The 26,355-nt window shown below is 46.7% G+C and overlaps 3 protein-coding genes across 5 annotated transcripts in view; 2 read left to right on the forward strand and 1 right to left on the reverse strand.

Moving 5' to 3' along the window:
• The first annotated feature begins 505 nt into the window (after positions 1-505).
• tmem184c (transmembrane protein 184C) lies at positions 506-6,665 on the forward strand. 2 transcript variants are annotated; one of them, XM_023799257.2, is made up of 11 exons: positions 506-524; positions 1,306-1,434; positions 1,592-1,722; positions 1,888-1,924; positions 2,744-2,949; positions 3,032-3,106; positions 3,907-4,000; positions 4,556-4,668; positions 4,881-4,980; positions 5,141-5,312; positions 5,758-6,665. In XM_023799257.2, exons 2-11 carry the CDS (start codon positions 1,318-1,320, stop codon positions 6,003-6,005), a joined length of 1,293 nt encoding a protein of 430 aa, XP_023655025.2. In that variant the 5' UTR covers positions 506-524; positions 1,306-1,317; the 3' UTR covers positions 6,006-6,665. The 2 variants fall into 2 exon arrangements, with proteins under 2 accessions (XP_023655025.2, XP_072563209.1); XM_072707108.1 differs by lacking the exon at positions 506-524 and having other exon boundaries at positions 876-1,434.
• Positions 6,477-20,003, reverse strand: prmt9 (protein arginine methyltransferase 9). Of its 2 annotated transcripts, none has more exons than XM_023799278.2 (13): positions 19,778-20,003; positions 14,011-14,210; positions 13,443-13,591; positions 12,423-12,659; positions 11,638-11,805; positions 11,453-11,555; positions 10,955-11,064; positions 10,659-10,851; positions 10,280-10,463; positions 9,458-10,157; positions 8,902-9,055; positions 8,189-8,311; positions 6,477-8,001 (listed from the first exon to the last, which is right to left on the reverse strand). In XM_023799278.2, the coding sequence occupies exons 1-13, from the start codon at positions 19,941-19,943 to the stop codon at positions 7,747-7,749; spliced, it is 2,742 nt and encodes a 913-aa protein (XP_023655046.2). In that variant the 5' UTR covers positions 19,944-20,003; the 3' UTR covers positions 6,477-7,746. The 2 variants fall into 2 exon arrangements, with proteins under 2 accessions (XP_023655046.2, XP_023655047.2); XM_023799279.2 differs by lacking the exon at positions 19,778-20,003 and adding an exon at positions 15,073-15,539.
• Positions 15,666-26,355, forward strand: part of arhgap10 (Rho GTPase activating protein 10) — a 42,318-nt gene continuing 31,628 nt past the window's right edge. The window contains exon 1 of the mRNA XM_072707107.1: positions 15,666-16,141. Within this exon, the coding sequence (XP_072563208.1) occupies positions 15,988-16,141 (154 nt within the window). The 5' untranslated portion in view covers positions 15,666-15,987. The remainder of the gene's footprint in view (positions 16,142-26,355) is intronic.

The raw sequence follows: 26,355 nt of genomic DNA on the forward strand, positions 1-26,355 counted from the left end.
TCCAATTAAATCCACAGCTTGAGTCAGGGTGTGTTGCCTTCAGATTGAAACATTGAATTGCAAATAAGTTATAATATTTAGGTAATATGTGGTTTAATAACAAATATGAAGTTGGTTTTTAATTTCCAATTAAGCTTAATATGATTCAAGCACATGTATTAACATTCATATTCATATTCGTATATGTATTTTATATGTCAATTTCAATTTCCCACATCAAATCACAAATCCATTAAATACTTGTTACTTCCAAGTAGAACAAAACAAAAATAAAACGTATACAATTCTTTACACAAAAATTATCATTTATTTGGCAGCGATGATTTAGTATTAAAAACTTTGCAAACTAAAAAGCCCATTGCAAACTGACGAGAAGGGGCTTGTCTGCATTATTGATTTATACGGACATCTAGCGGTGACACCAGGTTTTCTGTCTCTGTAGTTTGTAACTTCTTGGAATGTGGACGTGGATAAGGTTTTGGTACAGCTATGGCTGTAAAAAAAGGGAGGCATTATTTTTCTGAGTAAGAGAAAGTCTAGCCGAACACCGTTCGTGACGCTATTTCGTCCATTAGACTAAGAAAGTTTGGATCACTCATCACTTTTCGAAACGGCATAACTAATAATACACAAGTAATACTTTTTGAATATTGTATGTGCAAACAACAATACAACAATAACGCTGGGATTTTTTTTGCAGAAATCTTACTACCCGGCGAGGTGGAAAATAATTTAACTAGACTAAAATTTCAGTTAAAGACAATACTCGACGGCCGTTGAATGTGATTGACAAGGTTATTGTGCAATCGCAGTGCGCGTCAGCCAACAAGGGCCTTCATTTATCCAATCATATTCGTGCGTGGGCGGGATTTTACGTTTCTTCGGTCACAAGGGCAGCGTCAACAGGAAATGAGTGATACGGCTGGCACTTTGGAAAGAGGACAGGAAAAAGTTATATACCACATGATCAAGACCCGCTGATAGTTTTACTTTAGCTCTAACAAGTATAATATAATGTAGTCAGATGTTTACCGTGACAATTTGCGATTTGTGTTTGTCACCGAACCGTGAATGACTCCAGGAAAACATGTAAATGTTCTAAATTTAAGTTAGGTAAAGTGATATATTTAAGTGTCGGACTTCTGTTGGGACATCGCGATGCATTAAGTCTGGCGGTCGGTTTGTATTACATTTAACTTTTAAATGATGGTTAGCGTTACAGTGACTTTGGAGCAGGTTCATTTTGAGAGGAACCGTAAACTTGCGTGTTGCATGGGATAAGTTGCGATCCTTTGCTCCTTTGAGTACGGGGAGAAGATGCCCTGTTCTTGCGGGAACTGGAGAAGATGGATACGGCCGCTGGCTGTGCTTCTATACATATTCTTACTGCTGGCGGTGCTGCCTCTGTGCATCTGGGAAGTGCAGAAATCCGAGGTGAGTTGCAGGCATGCACCCTAAACCATGTAATCGGTAACGATCGCATTAAGAACATTTTGTCCTTTAAAATGCGCAAACGGGCACTGGAACATGACTGATGCACACGAGCGTAACTTTGTCGGTCAGCCGCGTCACGTCGGTGCTTTGCTTTCAGGTCGGCGTCCACAACAAGGCTTGGTTCATCGCTGCCATATTTGTGTTTATGACCATACCGATTTCTCTGTGGGGGATCCTGCAGCATCTTGTGCATTATACTCAACCTGAGCTGCAGAAACCTATCATCCGGTAAGCCATGTTATCCGACTCAGTTCATGGGGCATAATGAAATGACATGAAATAAAATTAATGTGTGCGGTGGCGTTGTTTGTGGTAGTAGGTGTGTTGTCATAATGTATCATTGTGCTCTGTGCCGGGACAAAAACACAAAGTTGTTTATTTTTCTTTTGGCAGGATATTATGGATGGTTCCTATATACAGTTTAGACAGTGTAAGTGACTCTTAAAGATTATATAACTTTCAAATGCTGATGTTCAGTGTTTCCCCCTGTGTGTTCCCATCTCTTGTAGACTGAGCCTTGATTTTAATTAAATATTTTCGTTTTGTCTAAGTGATAAATACTCAGAACCGAGGTCCGTAGTTTCTCCAGTAGTTTATCTGGAATTCCTGAAGCTTGGAGACCTTGTCCTGTGACAGTGGTGTAGGATTTAGGACTTAAGTGTCCGCACTGTTTCCATGGTGATGTTTTTCTAAATTAAAGGCAGCACAATCTCAAGTCACAAGACTGAGTGTCTCTGATTTAATTTGGCCCAAAACTGGAGAATATAACATTCCTTCAGCCTGTGTTTGTGTCTTTTTTTGAGGCACAACTTAGTAAAAGGTTAAAATACGCTTAAATTATTCTAGACTGAGATGGACTGCGCATCCCTGCAAGGTATAAGCGTCTTACGATGGACTTTGTGTCACAATGAAGCTACATTGGACTAGATGTTCTGCCAAATGTCTCAATGAATTACAATATAACAAAGATTCATGCATAGAGCGAATGGAAAGATCCTCTCTAACATTGGCATGTTGACCCTTATGATGGCAGAAATGATTGTAGCTGTGATTGCCATGTGCTTAACTGTTATTAAAAATGTGCAGTTTTTTTTTTCCATTTAAGAAAGTGCCATAATGGCTAGAAGTGTATTCTTGCTATTTATAATGAGTTGTTCATTAAAAGTGTTGGCCCTATACTAATAATCATATTGGTGTTTGACCTTGTTTACGTTTGAATGGACATTGACTCATGCATTTCTGCTTGAAGTGGATTGCCCTTAAGTACCCCAGCATCGCCATCTACGTGGACACGTGCAGGGAATGCTACGAGGCTTTCGTCATCTATAACTTCATGACCTTTCTGCTGAACTACCTGGGCAAGCAATACCCCAGCCTGGTGCTGATGCTGGAGGTGCAGGAGCAGCAGAGGCACCTCCCCCCGCTCTGCTGCTGCCCGGCCTGGCCTATGGGAGAGTGAGTCTTCCTTTAGCCCCGCCTTCATCTTGCCTGGTTTTTAATTGGACAGTCTGATCATTCGCCCTGTGGATTTCTGCAGGGTATTGCTGTTGAGGTGCAAGCTGGGAGTTCTGCAGTACACAGTCGTGAGGCCCGTCACTACCATCATAGCTCTGTAAGTGCATCTGGAATTGATGGAAAATGATTTTGGGAATGGTTTGTCAGTGGGTGGGTGCAGCCTTCAGTCTGCTACACTACACAGGCAGGCATGGAAAACTGACTCATTGATGGACTTTGGCTTTGACCTTGACCACAATTTACACCTTTTTTTTAGCAACAAGCCCACTCTTTCTGTAATGTTAGTATGCCCAAGGGGGTTGGGTTTGTTTTCTTTCTTTTTCTCTCTTTTGCTTTTTCTTTTTCTTCCATTCATTTCTTTATTTCTCCCATTCATTCTCTTCTCTCCTGCTCTCTTTCTTTGAATTATTCCATATAAATGATGCAGGATTGTATCACAGCACACCAACGTGAAGCTCCTTGGGGTGACTGTGAAAGACGCTATACAAGAACAAATTGAATTATTATTGATGATTTAAAAAAAAATATTTGACAATTTAACGCTATATTATTAAGGTTAAAACACTCTTCTTGACCGTAAAATGCTAAAAACATGCACTTAGGCAAGCTGGCTGCTATAGCTTGTCCAGTTTGTGGGATTTTTGTGTGCGAGTGGCCTGGGTTTCATTGGTGTCCCAATCCTCACTGTGCTGAACTGGGTAAGTGGTTACGGGAGATGCAAGGTGGTCCTGACCAAAGTAGCAAATTCACAATCACGAAACTTAAGTTGCAGGAAATGCTTTTAGTATTTTTAGAATTTCCATTTGAGTTGTAAAAGGGTAAAATGGGAAAGGGGAAAATACGGAAGCGACAGTATTGGACCGGAGTCCCTAAGCATGCATCTCTATATCCTGCCAGGATTTGCCAGTTATGTGGCGTATACGACGAAGGAAACTTCAGCTTCAAAAACGCGTGGACCTACTTGGTCATCTTCAACAATATGTCCCAGCTGGTATGTCTCTCACTCTAGTTGTGCTTGACTTTCAGTAGTCATGCCATACGCATCTTAAATTGGTTATTTGAATGTACTGTTCGTATAACAAGTCTCAGAGTTCAGAACATAAGGAAGGAATTGGTAACAACTTGGCAAACCATGGTTAGTAGGTATATGGGGTGTTCTTTGTTGAAATGCGGGCTTCAAGAATGACCCATTTTCTTGTTGAAATGAAGTTTTCAGTGCATAAGCCAAAAGTGTCGATTCAGCATCAGTGCTCATTTGGGTTAAGATTTTTGCTGTTTAGACCTACACTAAAAATAGCAACCACATATTTACCCAGCACTTTTAATCACGTTAGTGTGGCATTCGAGCTGCGTGTGTTTGTTCTGGAAGCGGTACGAGAGTAGAACCTTCCATTTTGAGAACCTTGATGTGTGACACACAAGGCTAAATGGGTTGGAGGATGTATTTGGGGAAGTCGGTTCCTCTTGATATGCAGTGTGGAACCCGTGCCCGGCAGCGTATGTGTGTACATGTAACTGCTGTTCTCCCCCACCCCTGCCTACTCAGTTCGCCATGTACTGCCTGGTGTTGTTCTACAAAGCCCTGCGTGAAGAGCTCCGCCCGATCCATCCCGTTGGGAAGTTCCTGTGCGTGAAGCTGGTGGTGTTTGTGTCTTTCTGGTAAGTCCCATGATTTTTTTTGGGGGGGGGGGTTCTGGATAGTGTTGTTCTCCTGGTTGAACAATTTCAAGACTGCGATTTAGTGTACAAAGGACACTTCACTGCCTAGTGGCGTGTGAAAGGGCGATCTACATCCTGGTAACCCAATAACGTGTCTGTTAATCTTCATCTTTCTGTTTTTTTTTGTTTTTTTTTCTTTTTCATTTTTTCAGGCAAGCTGTTTTTATCGCATTTCTTGTCAAGGTGGGCGTGATCTCAGAGTTGCACACGTGGGACTGGGACAGCGTAGAAGCCGTGGCTACAGGTCTCCAGGTGAGCACGTAGATGGGCTGCCTGCATGGGGACGCCACAAGATGACAGTACCCATGTAAAGCCAGAGGTCATAGTCTCTCAGCTAACAGCAGATTTTAGCGTTAGCGCAGTTGGAGAGTAACTCGGAGTGATGGTTTCCCCCCCCCCCCCCCCTTTCCAGGACTTCATCATCTGCATGGAGATGTTTCTGGCAGCTATAGCACATCACTTCACCTTCAGCTACAAGCCCTACGTCCAGGACGGCGGCGAGGTCTCCTGCCTGGACTCCTTCATGGCCATGTGGGACATCTCGGACGTCAGGGATGATATATCGGAGCAAGTGCGGAACGTCGGTGAGCTTCTGAAGCGCGCTGCAAACCTTTAACTTGTTTCGCATCATTATAAGTGCGATATATATATATATATATATATATATATCCAAAGCACCTTACTTTCTTTTTACAACATATTTTTTTCGGTATTGGTCGACTTTTTTTTTTTTGGATACCAAAGCAATTCAAGAATAGTTTGACTTAGCAATCAAACGTAACTGGTTAAAACTAACGGTCAAGCATAACAGGTAAGCTTATTTAATAATTAACATCTATTAATAGTTTTGTTTAGAATAATTAACAATCAGTGATTATACATTAATATACTGGTACAATGATTAATATATAGTAGTATTATCGTTATATTAGTATTGTAGCCTATACAAGTCAACGTAGAAGATTCTGTTTCGGTGCTTAAATGTGCCCAGGTTGTCCAGCTAACCGTTTATACCGACGTACTCGACAGGGAGGACGGTGCTGGGCCGGCCCAGGGTGGCGTACTTCGAGGGGAATCAGGAGCAAGGTGAGCAGACTGGACTGCTGTCGGCCGACGGCCCGGAACCTTCCACCGAGGTCGCCGCCATCTCGCCGGCCCCGTCGGGCCGCTATCGGGGCCTGGGGCACACGGTGACGCCGCCCACCCTGCCGTCGGTGGACGGCTTCGGCCAGGACGACGCAGCGACGAAACTGCCGCCCGAGGACACGGTTTCCTAGCCGCTTTCGCGGTGTCTGAGAACAGCGTATTAGCGTAATAATTCTACTTGATCGGAATGGATAACTCTGTAATGCTGACCCACAGGCGGTCGCGCAGACTCGCAGACTTCATAAGCTCCACACAGCAGCAATAGCCTCTGACAGCTTCACGAATGTCAAACCTGAATTTTTAACTGCAGTGTGAAATCCATGCAGCATATCGCCTACGGCCTTTTACTTCCTGTATTCCGTGTCTTTTTTTTCATACTCTTTTAAATTAAGCTACATTTTTTAGAAAAACAAGATGATTTTAATAGCCAAACTGGAAGCACACTTTTAGGTCAATTGTAACAAACTCAGTCTTACTGTATGTTTAACTTGCTTTATGCCTCTTTCTGCGTTTATGCTTTTAAAAAGTCACTACAAATGACACTAGGGAAGAGTCCTTTGCATAAAGGGGGTTAAAATATATGTTTTTCTTTTAAGTGGGACGTCAGTATGGTCATTCCTGCTCACACCAAAGATCTGGCTGTTGTTGTTGGTGACCACAGTTAACACACTGTGTATGTTGCTTAACCTGACTCGTCGTTTTTCCAGTAATGGAAAATGGCTAAAATAAGTACTATAATTTGTCTGTTGATGGAAGGTGACGACTGAATAGAAAATGTGTGATTGTTTTAAGTGGTCTGTTGCACTGTCTTGTGTGCCATTAACACCAAAGCACATTCTCTTTTTCATTTGAAAAACACCTGCTCTGTTGACTGGGTCATACCTTCGCTTGACGAGATTTTTTGCGTTAAGACACTTTGAAACTGACCATCATTCGAGTGGGAGTTTCTCATGCTCAGGAACATGAACTCTGTAAAAATTATCAGTCTGATTTTAGTCAATCTGTGTTTAAACTGGAGTTCTAAAATTAGACTGGCAAATCTTTCATTTTGCACAAGTATGACTGCAGACATATATGTGGGGCATTGATCATTTTAAACCTAAATGTACAGATGTTTGACTCGTAACTTTAGAACGCGCGGTTTTTGTGTTTTGGAAGTGGGACGATGCGATGACCTGTGTAAATATTCTATTCAAGGATTCTGATTACTGCCGTTTCCATAGTAATTCATCTCTGCTAGTGTTTGCCAAAAGGACCAGACTCTCCTAGCTGTAGAAGTGGAGACTGCAGCAGAATCAGCAGGTAGTCTGTGTGTTTGTGTGTTTTTAAAGTCATAAGTACAATTTAAATTATTGATGGGCTAAATGATGCTTCATGAACCATTAACCGTATTTTTGACCCCACTAGATGGTGCTCTTGAGTTGCTTTGTGCCCTTTTTCGAACAGCACCATCTAGTGGGGTCAAGAAATACAGCAAATGGTTCATGAAGTGTCATTTTGTACATCATTCATTTAAATCCTGCCTATTTCCATTTTCCATTACTACAGCTACATCATAGATGGCTGGTTAAATGTATTGCTATTCAAACACTGCTTATATTGCAGAATTCCTACAGTACACGCCCTCCCAAAAGTACAGAAAAATCAGATTTTACACATTATACGTTATCTAACGTAGTTCACTTGGATGTGCTCTATACATTACAGGAAAAGTCTTTTTCTTCCGTATACTATTTTATTTCTCTGGTGAAGTGCGCACATATCAAACTATACATTTGGCAACTTTTTACCAACATGATCAGAGACGTTTCTTGCACCATTTGACATACTAGCAGTGCCCTGGCGTTGGTCCTTCAACACTGAAGTGGTAGCTTAACTGTTGGGGTGGGTGGGGTCTGTGGTTGGCTCCTCCCCCTTCCTCGCTGTGATGGACAGGCTGTTCTTGTGGACTTTTATGCTCAGGCACACCACTTCCCCCGCGCTCACCTCCACGGGCTGCTGCAGGACCACAGCAGCTTGTTTCCAGTGAGAATACGCGCTGAACGTGCTTATGCTGATCTCCTCGTCCAGGTGGAGCTGGTACCAGAATGGGATAGCGGTCAGCCTGCCTGCGGAGGTGGTACATACCTGGGACCCACAAAAGAGACGAATACAAACCTGTTAAATTTGAGGTCGTTTAACGAGAAACATGAAATAAACACTTACTGTATGTTCCACATTCACTTGAATTAATAACATGATGCAGAAAACTAGTTAGCCTGGTCGACGCAAGCAAAAGCTAACCCAGTAGCTAAGGGTTTTCAGCGACCCCTACCTTCACCTCCTGGCTTGTATGGTTCGCACTGGAGTTCATGAGGTCGAGTACAAACAACTCTGTGGGCTCACTCAGGTGCTTGCAGCAGAGAGTGGACAGGTCCAGAAACACATGTACGGGGACCTGGACAGACACCACAACGTCAGTCTGATTCTTCTCAATCGTCTCGGGGCTTGGGTTGCAGCTAGTGGCGGGATAGTGTTTTTAGACCATGGTCGAGGAAGTGGAGAACCGTTCCGAGAAAATCTATCGCATATTTCATTGCTGCGAGTATGTGACAATATATATATATTTTTAAGCTTCTGAACATTTCTGGGTTGTTCATATAGCCGGAGAAATTCCCCGGGGTTTAAGCTGCGATTCGTGATCCGTTCTGGCGGTGAACTGGCCTATTCTGAGAAATGCCTTGAAAAGACATCTGCTAAAACAAGCCCGCGTCTCAGGGGACGCTGCGGAGAGCGCATGGGAACGCTGTCCTGGAATCTAAACAGGAGTGGAGCTGTTTTTTTTTGTTGTTTGTTTGAGAGGGAAATTCACCCACCCATTCAGGGGGGGGTGGCCGCGGCTAACTCAAATCCTATCTGCAATGCAGCGTTTTAAAATCAAACTAATCTCTATACAATAAACACAACCATTGACGGTTTCTGGAAATTGTATGCGGGGATCTGTTCTGTTCCATGCTGGCGTGGCTCAACCGATCCCCGGCAGCGCACCGTGAACTGGTTGATGAAGGGCGCGATGTCGAAGCCCAGTGTCAGCTCACGGCCCTGCACGGCGCTCTCCTGCAGCAAGGCATCCGACTCCACCAGCTGCCCGTACATCACGATGCGTTCCGGAAAGATCCGTCCCCCATCCTCCAGAAGGCACCTGTAATGGGATTTATTACTTGCAGGAGCAGTACCTCAGCTGGTTTGGCATCAGCGCCCCCACGTGAGTCTCCAAGGTCGTGACCCAAATTCACGGTAAATGTTGGGTTGCGACCCACCAATTGAGAAACAGTGTTCTAAATTATATCTAGCATAAAAGAATAAGCAGATTCATGCCAGATGGAATAACAGCATAGTCCTGTAGGGAGTATTAAACAAGAACTACATAGTGGCTTATATTAATAAATACTTATTTCTAAGCCGCTAGAGGACAACTGAAGCCTGTGCGTGTCATGAAATGATTGAGGATGTTTAATCCTAATTATGCAGAAGGACCATATAAGGGCTGCGGCATTAAGATACAATAATGACGGTCTGGCCGTGTGCATCGTCGCCCACTCACCTGGCCAGGGTGGCTTTCTCCATCAGCTTCTGCCGGAGGAGGCCACAGATCTCCACGCAGTCCAGCACAATGGCGCTCCAGAGCTGCTCTGAGGACGGCCGCTGCAGCATGGTGGTGCCGGAATCACTGGGGGCAGCGGAGGCGGCGTCCCGGTTGTCCTCGCCGGCGCGACACAGCCAGAACTCCAACGAGTCTGGCCGCAGCCCGTTCTCCTTGGCCAGCCTCCTCAGCAGGGTCTGGTGACGCTGCTTCTCCACGGAGCTGTACGCCTTCACCGAGGCCTGGCGGCCAGCCATCAGCGGCAGCGCCGAGAAGCCTTCGGAGACGTCCAGCACGTAGAGCGGGTTGGGCTCGGCGCCCTCGCCGCCCTGTGGCCCCCGACTGGCTCTCAGCGCCCGCAGTAACTTCTCCAGCGCCCTGCTGTAGCTCTCGTGGTACTGCACGTTATTGATCATGGCTATCTCTGAGCTCTCCAGCACGCACGCGTGTTGGGACCCGCTCCGGCCGGTCTGGAGGGAAGCCAGGGCGCTGCACAGCTCGGCCTCCGTGCCCAGGGTCTGGCCACAGACGGGACCCGACGCCGAGTCATCCAGGCTGGTCACCAGGCCGTCCCTCACCACGGCGATGGCGTGAATCCTCAGGCAGGAATCCTTGCAGGAGACCTCCACCAGCAACTCGTCACCAGCTTTCAGGGAGCATTCTGGGGAACAAAGAAAATAATTAAAAATGACTCTAATGGGAAGGTGGGTTGGTGGGCAGCACTGATCACCTCCAGAGTTATGGGTTCGAATCCCACGTCCGGGTAGACGGCACGGGACTTACCACTGAGGTGCTGCACGGGGTAGATGGCCTGCTCCCAGCAGGTGTCCTCCTGCGGCCCCGTGGACAGGCTGGTCTCCTTGTCCAGGTGCAGCTCGAACCACATGGCCAGGGCGTCCAACATGCCGTCCCGAGTGACCGGCAGGCGGAAGCGGCTGCCCTCGCGGGAGCACAGACCCTCCAGCTCCTGGGGTCGAGAAGCGAAGGCGTCAGAATGATTTACCAGGCCTATGGGGTTAGGGGTATCGCCACTGAAATGCTTCTGCCCTTTGGGAAAGAGGAATGAGGTGGGAATTTCTATCCCAAGCCTGCATGAGGCCCAGCAGGCATCAACATGGAGCCCACTGTGATGTGACCCGTTTCCATGGGGACGGCCAGCTACCTGCACGCTGTTGAAGTCGATGTCCAGCGCCCGGAAGGGCTCGGTCAGGGCCGCGTAGCCGCCAGGCACCTGGCTGAGGCGTTCGGTGGTGTACGGCTCCGTGGAATCATCGGCATCCAGGGAGCAGCTCACGGGGCTGTGGACTCCTCCCATCGCGCACAGGGACAGCCCCCCTGCCTCCAGCACACACACCCTGCGCGGAAATGGCCGGGCACCGTGAGCTGAGCAGCTCAGAGGTTACGGAAAGCGGTTCGCTGGTAGGATTCTGATATCGTCCCGTGAGGGGACCGGCTCACCGGTGGTGCCTGCGGATCTCTGAGCACTCCAGAGCCATCCCGAAAACCGTGGCGCCTGCGGGGATGACCCGACCAGTCAGTGCCGGGCTGCTGTACGGGTCCTGCGGGTTCTGAAGGAGGCAACACGGATCATGTGAGGCCCAAGTGGCGCAATTCCAAATCTGGCCACTAGATGCCACTATCTCTACACTTTATGGTGATGGGTTGCAAACCTTAATTTTTAGAATGAATGTGTCAGTAATTGGTTTTGGAAAAATACTGCCAAATCTACTGCTTAGTCTAGTAAGATGAAAAAAAAAATGCAAATCACTATACTAATCAATGTCACTGCAAAATGGTCTTTAAATAATATCAACCAATGCTTGTTTTTTTTTTTGGTAACCTTTCCAGCCTCAGTTACATCATCAGGATGCCAGTGTCAGCCTATCAGATAAGACCAGAGCATTACAAGTGGCTGTGGGGAGGCATGGAAAGGCGGAAACGGCACATGAGTGTCACCTGGGGGGGCAACAGCAGATGCTTCCAGGCGTGGGTCAGACTTTCCACGATCCCTTCTCCGAACAGCCCCGCATCCACCGTCTCCGTCACCACCAGCGAGACCCTGCCCCGGGAAGCAGCATGGAGCTCTGTCAACATTCATGTCGAGTGGCCGTGATGCCCTTAGTGGCCAGGAGGTGGCGCACCTTTCAGGGATGTCTTTAGGGACTTCCATTTCTAAAGACTTCTTGTGCAGGATCTTTATGGTCCCGTTCATTCCATTGGCGGAGACCACTTCGCAGGCCAGCTCGTACATCGTCTTCGACAGCTCGCAGGCATACACCCTGGCAGCCCCCGCCTGCTTCGCACACATCCTGAAATCACACACGCACAGGTATGGGGGGGGGGGTGTTTTTGCGCATTTTATCAAATGAAGGTTGCGATAAAAAAAAAAATCCAGGCAGTCAGCTAAAGTCCGGGCCGGAGGGACGAACGGAACCACGCGGTGCGAGAATTGGGACGGGAGAGAAGGCGGGTTCAACAAAATCTTTGGAAAGGAACATCATTGTGACGTCACATAAGGGAACATACAGAAAGACACAACAGACGTCGGGTCACGGAAAGCGTGACGGCAGGGTGTGAGGGACTGGTCATCCAGGCTGGGGGTGTCTTACAACAGAAGGCGCACGTATAATTAACAAACCTGACTCTGCTGCATCCCCCATCTTACAATACAACCTAAATGATAAATCCTTTATTTGCCATTTGCACAAGTCTGACTACAGGTACACTGGAATGCTTCTCTTTGCCGACCCCATCTTGTTTTAGATAGTTTAGGGGTCACAGGGCAGGAACAGCCGACGTGAGGCACCCCTGGAACTGGGGCTTATGGGCCATGCCCATGGATATGTGACTGCCCCCAGAGCCACTTACTGGCCTTGAATGTAACATGAATGACAGACACGCAGCCACGGGGGGGGGGGGGCATTACCCGAGGATTCCCGTGCCGGTGCCGATGTCGAGCACCGTGCTGCAGCCGGACTCCACAGCCTTCTGGATGGCCTGCCGGTATTTCTGGTTCCTCCGCCGGTCATTCAGCATCAGGAAGTGCCAGCGCTCTACCAGCCAGTTGGCCGCCCGGTAGAAGTTCTCCTTGGCCTCTGCAAAGTCGGGTCTCAGCTTCAGAGCCTTGTGGAAGTGGCCCGCCGCCTCGTCCCGGAAGCCCATTCTGGAATTACATATGTCCATATTGTCAAACGGCTCATATTCTAGTCGAAATGAAGCTTCATGAACCATCTGCTGTACTTTTTGACTACACAAGATGGTGCTGCTGGGTTACTTTGCCCCATGCTTTCAGCCCTTTTATGAACAGAGAGCACCATCTAGTGGGGTCAGAAAATACAGCAAATGGTTCATGAAACTTTATGGGGCCATCAGTACCACATTCCCAATCTCATCATTCATAGACAACCGCACTAAGCACTCTATATATATATATATATATATATATATATATATATATATATATATATATATATATATATATATATATATATATACATACATATATATATATATATATATATATATACATACATACATACATACATACATACAAACATATATATATATATATATATATATATATATATATATATATATATATATATATATATATATATATATATATATATATATACATACATACATACATACATATACACACACACATATATATATATATATATATATATACACAGAATCGTTACTCAGTGGGTAGCATGGTGGCCTCAGGATCCCCATGTTTCCTGTGTGTTACTCCGATTTCTTCCAGCAGCCCAAAATCATTCGGCTAACTGGACAAATGTCTGAATTGCCTATAGCGTGTGCCTGGAGACACACTGGCATCCTGTCCAGGGTGTCCCTGTCCCCCGTCACATGGGATGGGCCCCAGGCTCAAGGTGACCCCGCACTGGAAAGGCGGTTTTGGGTGATGGACTGTAAACCGTACCTGAAGAGGTGCTCTCCCATGCTGTTGACGATGACCTCATCGACTGGAAAGAGCTCCAGGGCTTGTTCATAGCAGTCAAAGAGGTCCTGGACGCGGCCAAGGGAGTCCAGTTCTTCTGTCCATTTGAAGAGGGTGACCCGGAAGGACTCCTGCAGGGGGCGCTACCTTTTATGTTGTGCCGGCTGCATAGGCAGTGTGACTTTTGGAAATGGCACACCTTTCTGCATTATTTATCAGCTCTGCTGACAACATAGCAGGTCACAGCTGGATGTCCACAGAGGCCTTTCAGAGCCTGGGCCTCATTTACAAGCACAGCGGGACGGTTCCTGACAGTCAGACCCAACCCATTCCTTTCATAACCGCACAGGTGGAAAGTTCAGGTTCAGGGAGTAAAAATCCAGACCATGATTTCGTTTCAACCAACCAGCTGAGTACTCTGTGACTGTCACTCTTTGTACTCAACTGGTTGGTTGAAACGAAATCATGGTCTGGAATTGTACTCTCTGGACCTGAACTTTACACCTCTGCATTTGATAGATCTTAACATCCATCCAATCACGGCGCTTACCCTCGCATAGTCCTTCAGACCCGGCGCCAGGTTCAGCGCCAGCAGATAGTGGACAAACGCAGTCCCATAGTCCTGGTTGAGAAGACATTGCTGAGCACTTTCCAGGGACCTCCATACCAGCTCGTTTCTGGCATCATCATCCCTGGGTGTCCGTCTGCTTCGCCTCACCCTCTTCGGCCGTGTGGTTGCATTCGGCATTCCTGGTGTACAGCAGTAAACTCGGTCAAAGATATGGAAAGCCAACAAGTGTTATAATGGTTTCTATGTTAATAATAATCATTTTTAAACTGCTGCCTAGTCCTTGTACTGACATGCACTCCCACATTTTTTATACATTTATCAGCACATTTAACAGCACACAACCACATTGTATACAGCAACTGGACTGCATTTGACCATTTTCTTGTATTTTATTCACTGTGTATTTATCTGTTGTATGGTTGAGATACAAATTCCCTGTAAGTGCAAACATACTTGGTCAAATACACCTGATTCTTATTTAGCGAATGACTTTACTCAAATTTTGCACTGTGCCATAATTATTGGACGCTGTACAATCAGCAAAATAATGCGGAAACCTACAATATATAATGTGTGCAAAGTAAGTCTCAGAACGACCGTAAGAAATCGGTTTTTACGTTATATTTATTATTGCTGCATAGAATTGTCGCCCGTGATGTTCAGAGGATAACATTCAAAATGCGCAAAAGCACTAATACCAAGAAAGGCACGACGCTTAATTCAAAACGAAAACGTCAACGGTGTCGACGACATTACGTAAATTAACCATAAAACTAAATTAAATAAATCGCCTTTTCATTATGAGTTGTAAGGACCGATGCCCTAAATACGACTAAGAACTGGAGAACAAATTACATAACTGCGCATCACAATGTAACGACTCAGGTGAGTAATCTACAAGCCAACAGGTAGCACAGTCAAGATATCAAAACAGCCTTTGTAACCACACGATCCCCCATATAATGTAGTTTCCTATTTGCATTTAGTTGATCAAAATCTCAATGTTTCAACATGAAGCTGCTTCTAAAATGCGTTACTTACTTCAGCTTTCTGTGATGCGATCCCTAGTAAAACTGTTATCGTTCTTTGGCTTTGTTTTTCACTAAAGCATTTTGACCAATGATTAAATAATAATAATTATTAGTATAATAAAATGCCGTCTTCGAATCGCAGCATCAGCTTACGCTACGCCTGGCCCCGTCCGTCGTGTAAATACGTCCGATGAGAATCGCGGACTCATCGCTTTAGGGTTCCTATTGCTTCGCGATCCCGTTAGATCCAAAGTTGGGGTTCAGTTACGCCACCAATCACGACACATCCTCCGCGAAGACGTAACATTCTGCGGAAGCAATTCTTTGTTTTTAAGAAAACTGTATTTGCATTACAACATCCCCGATTTTTCAAGTTTCCTAAACAACCCACGAGCATTTTTATATCGACTTTAAACATTAAATTAAAGGCCAGCGCCGTCACACGCATGAGATAACTTATTCCGGTCGGAGTCGATCAGCTGTAAAGGCGGTACTCCTGTTGCAAGTGGCGTTTCTCCCAGGAGCCAATAGGAGGAGACCCAGCCCCGGTCCGCGGAGAGGGGAGGGCAGGGGGCAGGCCGGTGAGCCGCTCCCGTACGCCCAGGATCGGCTACGCGCTGCAGCTCACAGGCGGAGCTGAGTGGAAGGGTCGCGCGGCCAGCAAGCCGTCCGTTTTACAAAAAAAACTTATTAACTTTAAAAGGACTTTTTTCTTAACCGATGCACGGGACTGGGGAAGGATTTGCACCGAATAACAAGTGTTAACACATATTCCAGAAGAGAAACAACCCCGCTGAGGTACTTAGTTAGCGGGTCGGATCGCTCTCACGCTCGTGCTCCCGGGGTCCCGTCCGGAGGACTGGGGATCCAAGGCGCTAGGCGAAGCAGTGCCGCGCACGGCAGGTCTCCGCCCCCCCCGAGAGCCATGGGGCTCCAGCCGCTGGAGTTCAGCGACTGCTACCTGGACAGTCCGTCCTTCAGGGAGCGGATCAGAGCCCACGAAGCGGAGCTAGATAAAACCAACAGGTTTATCAAAGAACTGTACAAGGACGGCAAGAACCTCATCAATGCCACCAAACGTGAGTGCCCCTCCTCGGGGATCGGGCCGGGGCTGAACCTTGGACACTAGCTCCCTGTAAAACAGCGCTGCCTTTAATCCGCTTTTTCACTTTTAACAGCTTTGGGATAGTGCTATATATACCTCGTCAGCACTTTCAGACAGCACAGTTCCAGCAGTCTCTCCTGTTTTACTGCTAACAAAACTTAGATAGAACTTCGTACATTTCTTCCGTTGGCTCGAATTAGTGGCGGTGTGAAGTATTCAAATTTTTGGATCTAGTTAAAGTAACAGTTTTGGTTAATTTAATATCATATAAATTTTATAATCCTAATCTGGAAATTCAGGCTTCTGTTCATCGAAGTTAAATACACGAGTGATAACGTACGATTAATGTAGATTCAGAGGCGACATACATAGGCGGTCGCTTAGGGCGCTAACTTCTGTGGGGGCGCCGACTTGGCAGCCAATGGAAGGGGGCGTCGGCTGTCATGCTCGCCTAGGGCGCCACATCGACAAGCACCAGCACTGTATAGATTAATACATCTAAGAAAACGCCGCGATATGGTGTTGCCTTTGTACTGATGGACTTTTCATTTCAGCGTTTTATGTTTTCCTAAAGTGTCACATCAGGAGTGTCTCCTGGATTCTCAACCTGCAGTCCCATAATGACAGGTCTTGTGCTGTGACATCCCTGTCAAATGCCTGGCAACCCCAGTGCAAACGTTTTAATGAAGCAGAATCAGCTGCTGGAGCGTTTACAGAAAGTCTGTCTGTGTGGGAACTTAGATGACAGCCCAGATTTGACATGCATGCCTTCACCGGTATATACATAATTGCAATTAAATACCATTTGTCATTGGTAATTAATAAAAATTTCAGATGTAGTGTGTAATCCCAGATGTAGTGTGCAGTGCAATACACGAGGAACTATTCATGCAGACGCATGTCGACTTAACCCGTGTTGTGAGATTCATAATAAAATTGTAGTTCTACAGTTTTGTGCATGAATCCGTGATAAAATTCATAAGTTTAACGAATGAATATATGTTTGTTAATTTTTCTTTATACTTTTGTGTGTTAGGAAACGTGCACATCACAAATGAAGGAGCGTTTTCTTAATTCACTATTTTCAGATTAATATATAATAAGTGAAACAGCATTATATCTATATTTGGTGTCAAAGCCTAATGACATGATGCGTCAGAGCAGTGTTAAGTGACTAAACATCAGCCTTTTCACACATCAATAGGCACAATCCACACCAACAATCATCATCTTTTGACAAAACGTGCTACCTCACCATCCATCTGGGCCCCCCCTGTTTCGGAGAGCATGCAGGGATTACTATATGCCGCTTATTTTAAAAAGGGCCGGCCAACTTTGAATTGTCTAAAAATAACTGTACATGTGATTGAACCCAGCCTCAGTTTTGCAGGCCTTTTTGGGAATTGTTTGTATTAGCAGGAACTAGCATGTGGAGATAGGCTCTTAGGCACCATGTCAATTAATGCACTGCCCCCCCCTTTTTTTTTCCTGGGGTATATGAGATTGCTGTCTGCTTTGCTAATGGATTTAGAGCCGAAATAATTGATTCGGAGCTGTAACGTTCATTCTTGTTGTTTCTCGTGTATTATTTTGGGCTGTGGGATGTCGGTGGGTTGTGGCTCGTGTGGTGATGTAATGTTGACTGGGATACACTGGGAACGGTGGTAACTCCCCTTGTCAACATCTGTTTAAAATTTCAACCAGAGGCACCGCAGCCAAGGGAGGGGGACGGAGCCAGGTGCGAGATTTGAGTTTTGTTAGTCACTCTTTGATGCATTGTTGGGTGATAACTTATCCCTGGGAGAAATTTCATTTATCTGGGAACAAATGCCTATTTGTTAATTTTGGTTAATTACTTATAAAGATTAGTTTAATGAGGTGTTACCGTGTAGCTTCACTGAGTATAATTTTTTATATCGAAATTGAATGTTATTTGAAATGAAAACCTCATTAATATGTCTCCTTGCTCTTGCTATTCGTCGAATACTAATTCCTCTTCTCAAAGGTTTAATTGTATGAATCACATGGTCTTTTTCCCCCCTTGTCACTCTGATCCACCAAAATCCCCCTATTTTAAATGTAATTTCTCCTTATTAAAGCCATTTGTAAAATGACTGCATCTGAAAGCAGAGTCATTATACAAAATGTTACTCTGCAGACTTTTGGACACAAAGGGTTATTCATAAACACAGGGCAACGGCTCTGAATCGATAAAAGAATTAAACAGTTTTACTTCTGTGAGTGTTATTTTCCCCGTGCTGTGGACTTGTGCGGTGAACAATTAGTTTTCATTTGCTGCCACCATCTGTAAACAGCCCAGTTGTCCCTGACGGGTGTGGTCACGTTTAGCGTTATCTGGTTTGAGATAGTGAGGCAAGATTACTTTAATGTCGCAGGTTATAGTAGCAGGAGGACTGTTAATTTACGGTCTGAGCCATATCTGCGGATGTCCTATACATCTGTGTTCTTCATGGGGTACAGATTCCCCTTTGGAAGTCAACACCCAGCTATCTTGGGGGTGACATGTGGCTTCGTGGGTTCAGATGCTGTACTCTTTGTTCAGATCCCACATGAGGCAGAGTGAATTCACCATTGGGGCCCTTGAGCAAAACCCTTAACCCCCGATCATTACTTGTGCAGCTCTTTGGAAAAAAGTGTCTGCTGAATAAGTAAGTATCAATATAATGTTTAACATGCAGTTCAGTAACCTAGATTTATGCTGATTTTCTTGGGGGGGGGGGGGGGGGGGGGGGGCTGGAATCTTTTTTATCAATGAATTTGTGGTGTTTTCCTGAGTGCTCATCAGATCAGCTGAGCCAAGACTGTTTTGTTGCCTTCACCTGACACGGGTCCCGGGTGGTGTGCAAAGTATCCTGCGTTCTGCCATTAACGTCGAGATATGCACCTTTTTGCCCCAAGGACGCGCAGATCCTGTCAGGATTCCAAAAGAGCATGGTGCAATCTGCAAATGAATCTCATATTTCCTGCATTTTCTTTAAGCTGTGTAAAAATAGTACACTCATTTTCAACAAGGTCGTGCAAGTATTCTCCGCGAACGTCAGAATCCCTGCGCGCGTATATTGACATACGCTGGTGATAGATTATCTTTGTGAAGGCGTTTCCTCGCTGCCATGGCAAATCGCCCCCGAGAAGCTTGCCCTGTCAGTCACGGCCTCTTCGTTAACATAACGATTTCACGCAAAATTCACGCTGCGGCCCCGTGGCCTGTAGCTAGACCACCTTATCCCCTTAAACATCGACACCTTCCATTTAAATCGGGCACACTGCAGACCTCTGCAAAGCTTCTTATTTAAAAGCTTGCAGATTTTTTTTTTTTCTTCCTTCCACAAGGTGCTTATCTGACAGGAGGGAGAGTCAGATCTCTGCCCAGGCAAGTCTGGAAGAAGATTATGGTATGGCCTGTTTTACCAACTCAATTGGGCTCTTTTTATTTTTTTTCCCCCCACAGTTTGCAGTCTGCTTACCTGTGGCTACAGTAAGCGAAATGTGATGCTAACTTGTAATAGGACCCGCCCACGTCGACAAGTATGTTTTTATAACAGGAAGAAAAAAAAATAACAGCGTCTTGCGGTTTTGAAGGACCTCGTACCTTTCATGGCACTTTCTGCGCTCCGATCGTGCCTTGCGTTCTGGGAGCTGGGGGGGGGCGTCGCGTCACTCTTCTGGCCTGCTCTCGTTCTCAGTGGGGTTGTCGAAGCCCTTCCTAGGGGCCCATGGCACGGAGGAGGGGCGGGGAAGCGATGACCTCGCTGCATGTTTTCGCGCAGCCCGAGGTCGCAGGATAAGATCGTGCTTGTCTCTCTAGGGAGGGAAACTTATTTTCTGTCACTCCAGTATACAAGCGTAATTAGTGCTTCTCTGCTTTCATGTAGCCTTTTTACTCCTTGTTTACTAGAAATACGAGTCTCTTTATAGCTGAAACAGCCGTCTGCTTTCTGTATACATTTAAAGGTAGTACTTTTCATGCATTGTGTTTGTAGTATAAATATCCGTGATGTTGGCCATACGCTAGGAAATCTTGCTTCCCAGCATTCCCAATAAACAATCAGGCTCTACCTGGAAACCCCGCTGGGCTGGTGGGGGGGGGTTAGCTGTCGGAGACGGTAGTGGTGGTTGCGTGGTGAGCATCTGGAACGTGGGTTTTGTAGACTCGCCCCGGACCTTGTCATGCTCGTCGTGGTGTTGTCAGCCGTGAGGCTGCACAGCACTGCATTACGTACCCATGATCTCAGCCATGTTTACACTAGATATTAGCTCACACTCTGGGGTCATAACAGGTCTACATTGTATTGTGTTCCCAGTTGTAGTCAAGTTAATGCGAGCTGTGGGTTACGGTGAATCAAACTGAGGTCTGTGTAAAGCACAATGACGCCTGCCCGTTTTTAAGGGCCGCTTGCTTTAGTTAAATGTCCCTGGTCTTCTGCACATTTGCGGGTGGCATGCTTGGCATACAATCCTCGTCCTGTGGGTTACCTGGTCGAATTTCTGCCTTGTCTTTACCAGCCGCTCACTTTGGGGATTCTCGTCTGGGGGAAACGCACGCTCCAGACATGCGATCCGGGGCGCCTTTCCCATCCAGCTCTGTTGTTGAACGGGCATTCGAGGTCTGGCTAGGCCTGAGAGCACCCTGATCCGCGGAAAAAGGGAATCCTGAACCCAGCCAAAGCTCCTGGACCGGAATGCCATGAAGGGAGATAAAGGAGACGGAGTCCATCCGCTCAGCCCTGTTAATCAAACACGGAGCTGTGAGCTTAAAAGTGTGATGTTAATCACAATGAAATGTGATCTCTCGCCCATAAACGATGATAAAACAGGAAGTGCTGAACTTTACCCTTTAACCTGACTTCAGATGGATGTTGCCATGGCTGTTTCTGGTTTATTTACCCTGAAAGCACCGGACCGAAGAAATCTTTACACAGGTATTACTGTGCCCAACATGGTAAACAGGGCCTGTGGTAGACCAAGGCGAAGACTGAGGCCGTGCAAACGGTCATCCTTCAAGCGTGAAAAATAGACCCAACGTCATACCGACTCATCAACTTCCAGCCGACTCTCGGGATACCTTCATCACTTCCGGAATTTTCCACAGCTTCAGCTGTTCTGTGGAAACCGGGGCGATGAGGCCATCTACAGACGTGAACGCCCGTCCCGCAAACCAGTTTCCCTCGTGCCCTGGAGCGCTTTTCTCACAACCTTGCAGACGGCCGTTTTCATCCGGGCCGCTTGGATGTCTGCCGTCACACGGTGACGCATCGCTGGCTCGTCCGTCTGGTGTTTCAGCTACCGAGTTCCGGCTAACTGCTCAGGGCCTGTCGGGAAACCCCACGGATCTGCCCCGGCGTCCCGTAAACGTGATGTCAACCTGTGTAAAATGGGCTTTTGCACAGATGAGTGGCGATGATGGGTTGCTATGCCGCACTAGCGCATCGCACGGAGATCTACAGGTTATAAGCTTTGGTGATTTCTGCTGGAATCTCCTCTCGGTTTTACGATGGTAGGTGGCGTGAGAAGATTCATTATTTTAATCCTTAAAAGAGGGCAGCTTTTAGTCACTCAAATAAAAGCTCGTTTGCTTCATGCCAAAACTTCTCTGGAATTCCTCCAAATTCAAATTCTGCCTTGCCTTAATACTGACACTGTTTAGTCACTAGGCTATTGATCAGTGATCTCTCTTTTCCAGTCCATTTTCTATTGCACATGCATTTGGGGGCTTTGCCAGACAACAGTGTTTTATTGTCCCCTGACAAGTTCACTAGTAAGGACAAAATAAAGAGTGAGTCGCACAGTGTCTGAGGGTACAAGACTCCTCAGGTTGGAAAAACACTCAAGCTGATTGTTGGACTTAATTGGGTTTAACGGCCACGTATATCTTTGGGAATTTATCTTAGGTGGGGGTGCTGGTGCTTCCAGAACTTGGCCGGCTCGCACCGGCCCATTTTTACAAAGGCTCTTTTTTTAACCTGGTTATGTTATTCGTGCGGCGTCCAGTCATGTTAGCGGACGAGCCACACGCGTCACGCTCCGGCCTGCCGCAAGGCCTCGCCATAATCTCCAGCTTGCTTTCTGCCAAGGTTTGGCGGAGCCCTTCATTAAGAACACATTTCTGGAGACGCGAGGCTGACATAAAATGAGGCATATTTTGGGATGTGGCTGTAATGGGGGAAGCTGTGTGATTTACTGGCCGGAGATGGATGGAGTGGCAGATAAGGTTCAGTCTGATTCGCGAGCCATGCGGCTCTGGGCTCCATGGAGTTGCATAGTTCTGCAGGCCAGGGTGCCGTTCCTGAAACGGGCACAGCCTCAGCCCCCTTCTCTTTTCCATCCTTGTGGGCGGCATTTGTGACCAGAATGTCTGCAGCCCTCAGCAAAAAAATAACGGGGGTATTCGGTCTGAACACTGCTCATATTCAGGATTAGCATGTGAAAATTTGTATGACTGCACAGTGCCTGCGATCCATGATGGGTTTTTTTTTCCCCCTCTTCATGGGCTTGGGGAATGAGGCAGTAATTGGCACGAAGAATCTAGCCAGTTTCCAGTCAGAATTTCCCAAAAACTTTGTGCCTCTTGGTAATGAAAGGAAAAGCAAAAGCATGAGTTTTTAATTTGTAGGGGAAGTACTTAAGCGCACTGTTTAGATGCATGTATGCCCGCCTTTCCTGCTATACTGGTAGGATTTAAACTGATCTGCAGCCTTGGGGGGGGGGGGGGTTCCACAGGAGGGGACCCATATTTTGGGATGGGTGGAAACTGGGCTATCCATGATGTCATGGTCTTCGCAAGGATTCCTGACGCGAGGATACGCGTTGACAGAGCTGGAAGAGAACGGTATGGAGTGAACGGAGAGAAGCCCTCAGGAGAGGAAGCAAGCCACGGATTGAAAAGAAAAGAACAGATGGATTCAGGCCGGAAAGGTCATAGTGGACAGAGGAAGGACTCGGGAAGCGGAGGGGCTGGTAGACAATGCCCGTCCACGCGGCGTTTGAACTTCGGTTGAAGCCAAGGCCATGAAGCTGAACACCCTGAGCTGGTCACCCAAAAGTCCAGAATATTGTGTGAGTTGAATTGGTGACTCAAACCAAATTTTTCCCCCCCCATTGAAGGTATTGAGAATATTGACCAGTCCATACAGAATGAACTCTGGCCCCTCGAGTCTTTCAGCTTTTGCTTGGAGATGTGTTTATTTAGCGCAAAACTGGGTGTCTCCACCGTGATGTGGAGTGTTTTGAAATCGCTGGCTACTCGGAGGAACATGGTCACATTCCCGCCCCGGAGTCTGATGTGCGTTGACTCACTGGGTGTTCGTAGTGAGGTCATTCCCCTCTGCATGGCTTCAAGATGTCATGTTCCTTTGTTCCGATTCTCCTCTCGTGCGTCCGGCCACCCAATCAGAGGCTTCATTCCTTATCCCACACAACAGCTGCTGCTGTGTTCAGGCGGTGAACGAGTAACATGCGCGTGTGTTTGACTTCATTGAAATTCTCGAGTCCTTAGTCGGGTCTGTGTGTTCTGCGCGGTACGGCAGCTACTGCACGTGACAATAGTGACATTCCCCAGGATTGTGTCATCATTTCTGTTAAGTGAGACTGTAAACCCGAGTCTCTAAGAATGGACGTTTCGGATGAAGTTGGCAATGTGACGGATGCTGTCCTCATTTTCCCTGCCTGAATCCTGAATCACACACTTCGACGTTCTTGTTCCACGATCATACCCTACGTACCCCATGGCTTCTACTTCTGTTCTGCTTTCACCTAACAAGGGTGCCGCTGGATGTTTCCAGGTGCCCCCCCTCCCCCCACCCCTCCATGCCTCTCTTTTTAAAGCAACGTGTCATTCTCTTAGTCTCTGTGAGGGCGGGGTCATTTTATTTATTTATTTTTTGCAAGGACCATGTTACGCCTGGAAAAAGGTCTGTCCTACCAGCGGCTCGCTAATTATTGAAGTCAGCCGCTTCGCGTTTTGCAAATGGCAGCATGCAGGGCAAAGTCTGGCTGATGTAGGGTAGCGGGCTATTTTTTTTTTAGCATATTCTATCCAAGGCGACGTGCAAGCAGGGCAGACAACACGTCACAGGCCTACAGCCGCGAAGGAGCCGATTCAGCTATAAGTGCCGCGAGGTTGAGCCTCCGGTGACAGACCAGAGACAGGAGCAAGACGGCCGTGGAGAAGCTGCCTAAAAACGCGTCAGAAAGCAGGAAGGAAAATGGTGAGAGAAAAAAAACCTTAGGTGCAATATACAAACCCAACCATGGAGTATCTGGCATTGTCAAGTAAATCCCTTTGCAATGGAACAAGTCAACGTTCGACTGCGAGCTGGGTAGGATCATGGCAGAGGGTGAGGCTCCTTTGAATTGCCGCCATCCTAAAAATGGAAAAAACATGAAAGACTGCCCCCCCCCCCCCCCCACAGCATCAGGCATAAGCCTCAAAGACTTTTTAATGGATGGATAAAGGAAGTGTCAGGTTCATTTGCACTTGTCCTTTGGATCTTGGAGGAGAGTGTGTCTTCTCAAAGTTGGTGTTCTGGCTTGAAGTTCGGTCAGAAAGTAAACGGTACAGGATCAGAAAAAAAAATCAAAGAACAATACTGATGTGCTGGACCTGTCCTCGATGCCCCGCTGAACGTGACCGGTGTTCAGTTGCGTTGACGTAGCGGGTAGACGTGGAAGGCTGAGTTCCTTGGTCACGGGCTAGGAAAGTGCTATTGCAGTGTTTCTGGAAAGAGTTGTAGAAAGAGCTGAGTATGGGGGGGGGTGGGCCGTGCATACATGTAAAATTGCAAGTGTAAGAGGTATATAGTAAATAGCAATTGAGCAAGCGAATGGGTGTTTTGGGTGCAAGATGGGTGGCAGCCATAAGCCTCGAATGTGGCGTCGTGTTAACTATGCATTGTGGGTAATGACGGAGCCCTGCCCGCCCTACTCGTTATAATCCGTTTATTAGATGCCTCAATGCTCTCATTTAATGAGGCTCCCTCACTGTCTAGATGAGCTGTTAGACGGGAAGGTGTGTCTACTTCCCATGTGTTTGTTTTGTCAATAACGGCCCCGTGTTTCGCCATGGCGATTTGCGGTTGATCCTCTGGGGGCAGCGGGCGGTGGAATTTTACTCACGAGTTATCGTGTGGAAATCGGCATCATCGTAAATGCATGACCTTATCCCTGTGACTCTGAAGATCGGGGCTAGGAATGAGGAACTGTCGTCATTTTTGTGTTGTTGCTCAACAATGGGACCTGCGGTAGGGATGCTGATCGCCTCTGCTTTTCGGGAGTGGGTGGAGATGAGTCCGCCGGTGCTCATCAGCCCAGGGAGGGGCTGGGTTTTATTATACATCCGTTCCACCTTGCTACCTGTTGCAACCGACCTTAAAAGAACCACAGAGGATCACAATGGCGCTCCGCAGCGTTGACTCATTTTACAGCCCTTTGAGATGGTTTTTGGGGACGGTGTTGGCTGAGAGTTAAACGCAAAAAAAAAATTAATCAGCACTGTTTGGATTCTGTTCATCCTGAAATATTCTCTTTGATTGAAAGTGTATTCTATTAACTACCAAAAAAATGTTTCTTTTGTCCATTTTGGGATTTCTGAGCGTTTAATACTTGTTTGGCTCTTGGCGGGCACCCAGAGGGGATGAGGTTACATTGTTGTTGTTTCTGTGTGCTGACGCAGCCGGATGTACCAGTGCATACGGGTGATCCCATGACGCCAGTCCTGTTAAGCCAAGCGATTTGGATGCACCAAACAGTCGTCGGGAACACCGAGGAGAACATGCAGTACCTTGGAGCTCAGATGTGACCTGTCACTGTTCTCTCGTGCGGTGTCGACCCCTGGGATGCATGAATGGACGTGTCAGATGTGTCCTTTTTGCTACCTGGTCTCCTGGAGGCATTCCTCCAATTCCCACAGTTTGAAAGGTCCTTGGTTTGTGCTTTTACGAGTCTCTTTTATGATGCTGCGCGTTCATGCACCCAGTCTCTGAGGCTTAGGTTGTAATGTGAGATTTATCAGCCTTGTAGCATAGTGAGCATAGCACTAGTCTTAAAATAGCCCCCCAACCTCCCTCATGAGCCGCATGGGGCTTGGGTGGGTGGGGGGAGTTCCACAACAGATAGCTCATGTAAAGAGACCCCCCCCCCCCCAACCCACCCAACAGAGCTCCAAGCTTGGAT

This window comes from Paramormyrops kingsleyae, chromosome 25 (genome assembly GCF_048594095.1).
Source record: "Paramormyrops kingsleyae isolate MSU_618 chromosome 25, PKINGS_0.4, whole genome shotgun sequence".
Lineage (NCBI taxonomy): Eukaryota > Metazoa > Chordata > Actinopteri > Osteoglossiformes > Mormyridae > Paramormyrops > Paramormyrops kingsleyae.

Bases quoted from the DNA above. Each gene is read 5' to 3' on its own strand.
- tmem184c (XM_023799257.2), top strand. From the start codon at position 1,318: ATGCCCTGTTCTTGCGGGAACTGGAGAAGATGGATACGGCCGCTGGCT. The intron at 3,107-3,906 runs GTAAGTGCATCT...ATATCCTGCCAG, and splicing joins GTCACTACCATCATAGCTCT to GATTTGCCAGTTATGTGGCG. The intron at 4,001-4,555 runs GTATGTCTCTCA...CTGCCTACTCAG, and splicing joins TCAACAATATGTCCCAGCTG to TTCGCCATGTACTGCCTGGT.
- prmt9 (XM_023799278.2), bottom strand. From the start codon at position 19,943: ATGCAGCGAGGTCATCGCTTCCCCGCCCCTCCTCCGTGCCATGGGCCC. The intron at 13,592-14,010 runs GTAAGCGCCGTG...CGCCCCCTGCAG, and splicing joins GTCTGAAGGACTATGCGAGG to GAGTCCTTCCGGGTCACCCT. The intron at 10,852-10,954 runs GTGAGCCGGTCC...ATTTCCGCGCAG, and splicing joins GAGATCCGCAGGCACCACCG to GGTGTGTGTGCTGGAGGCAG.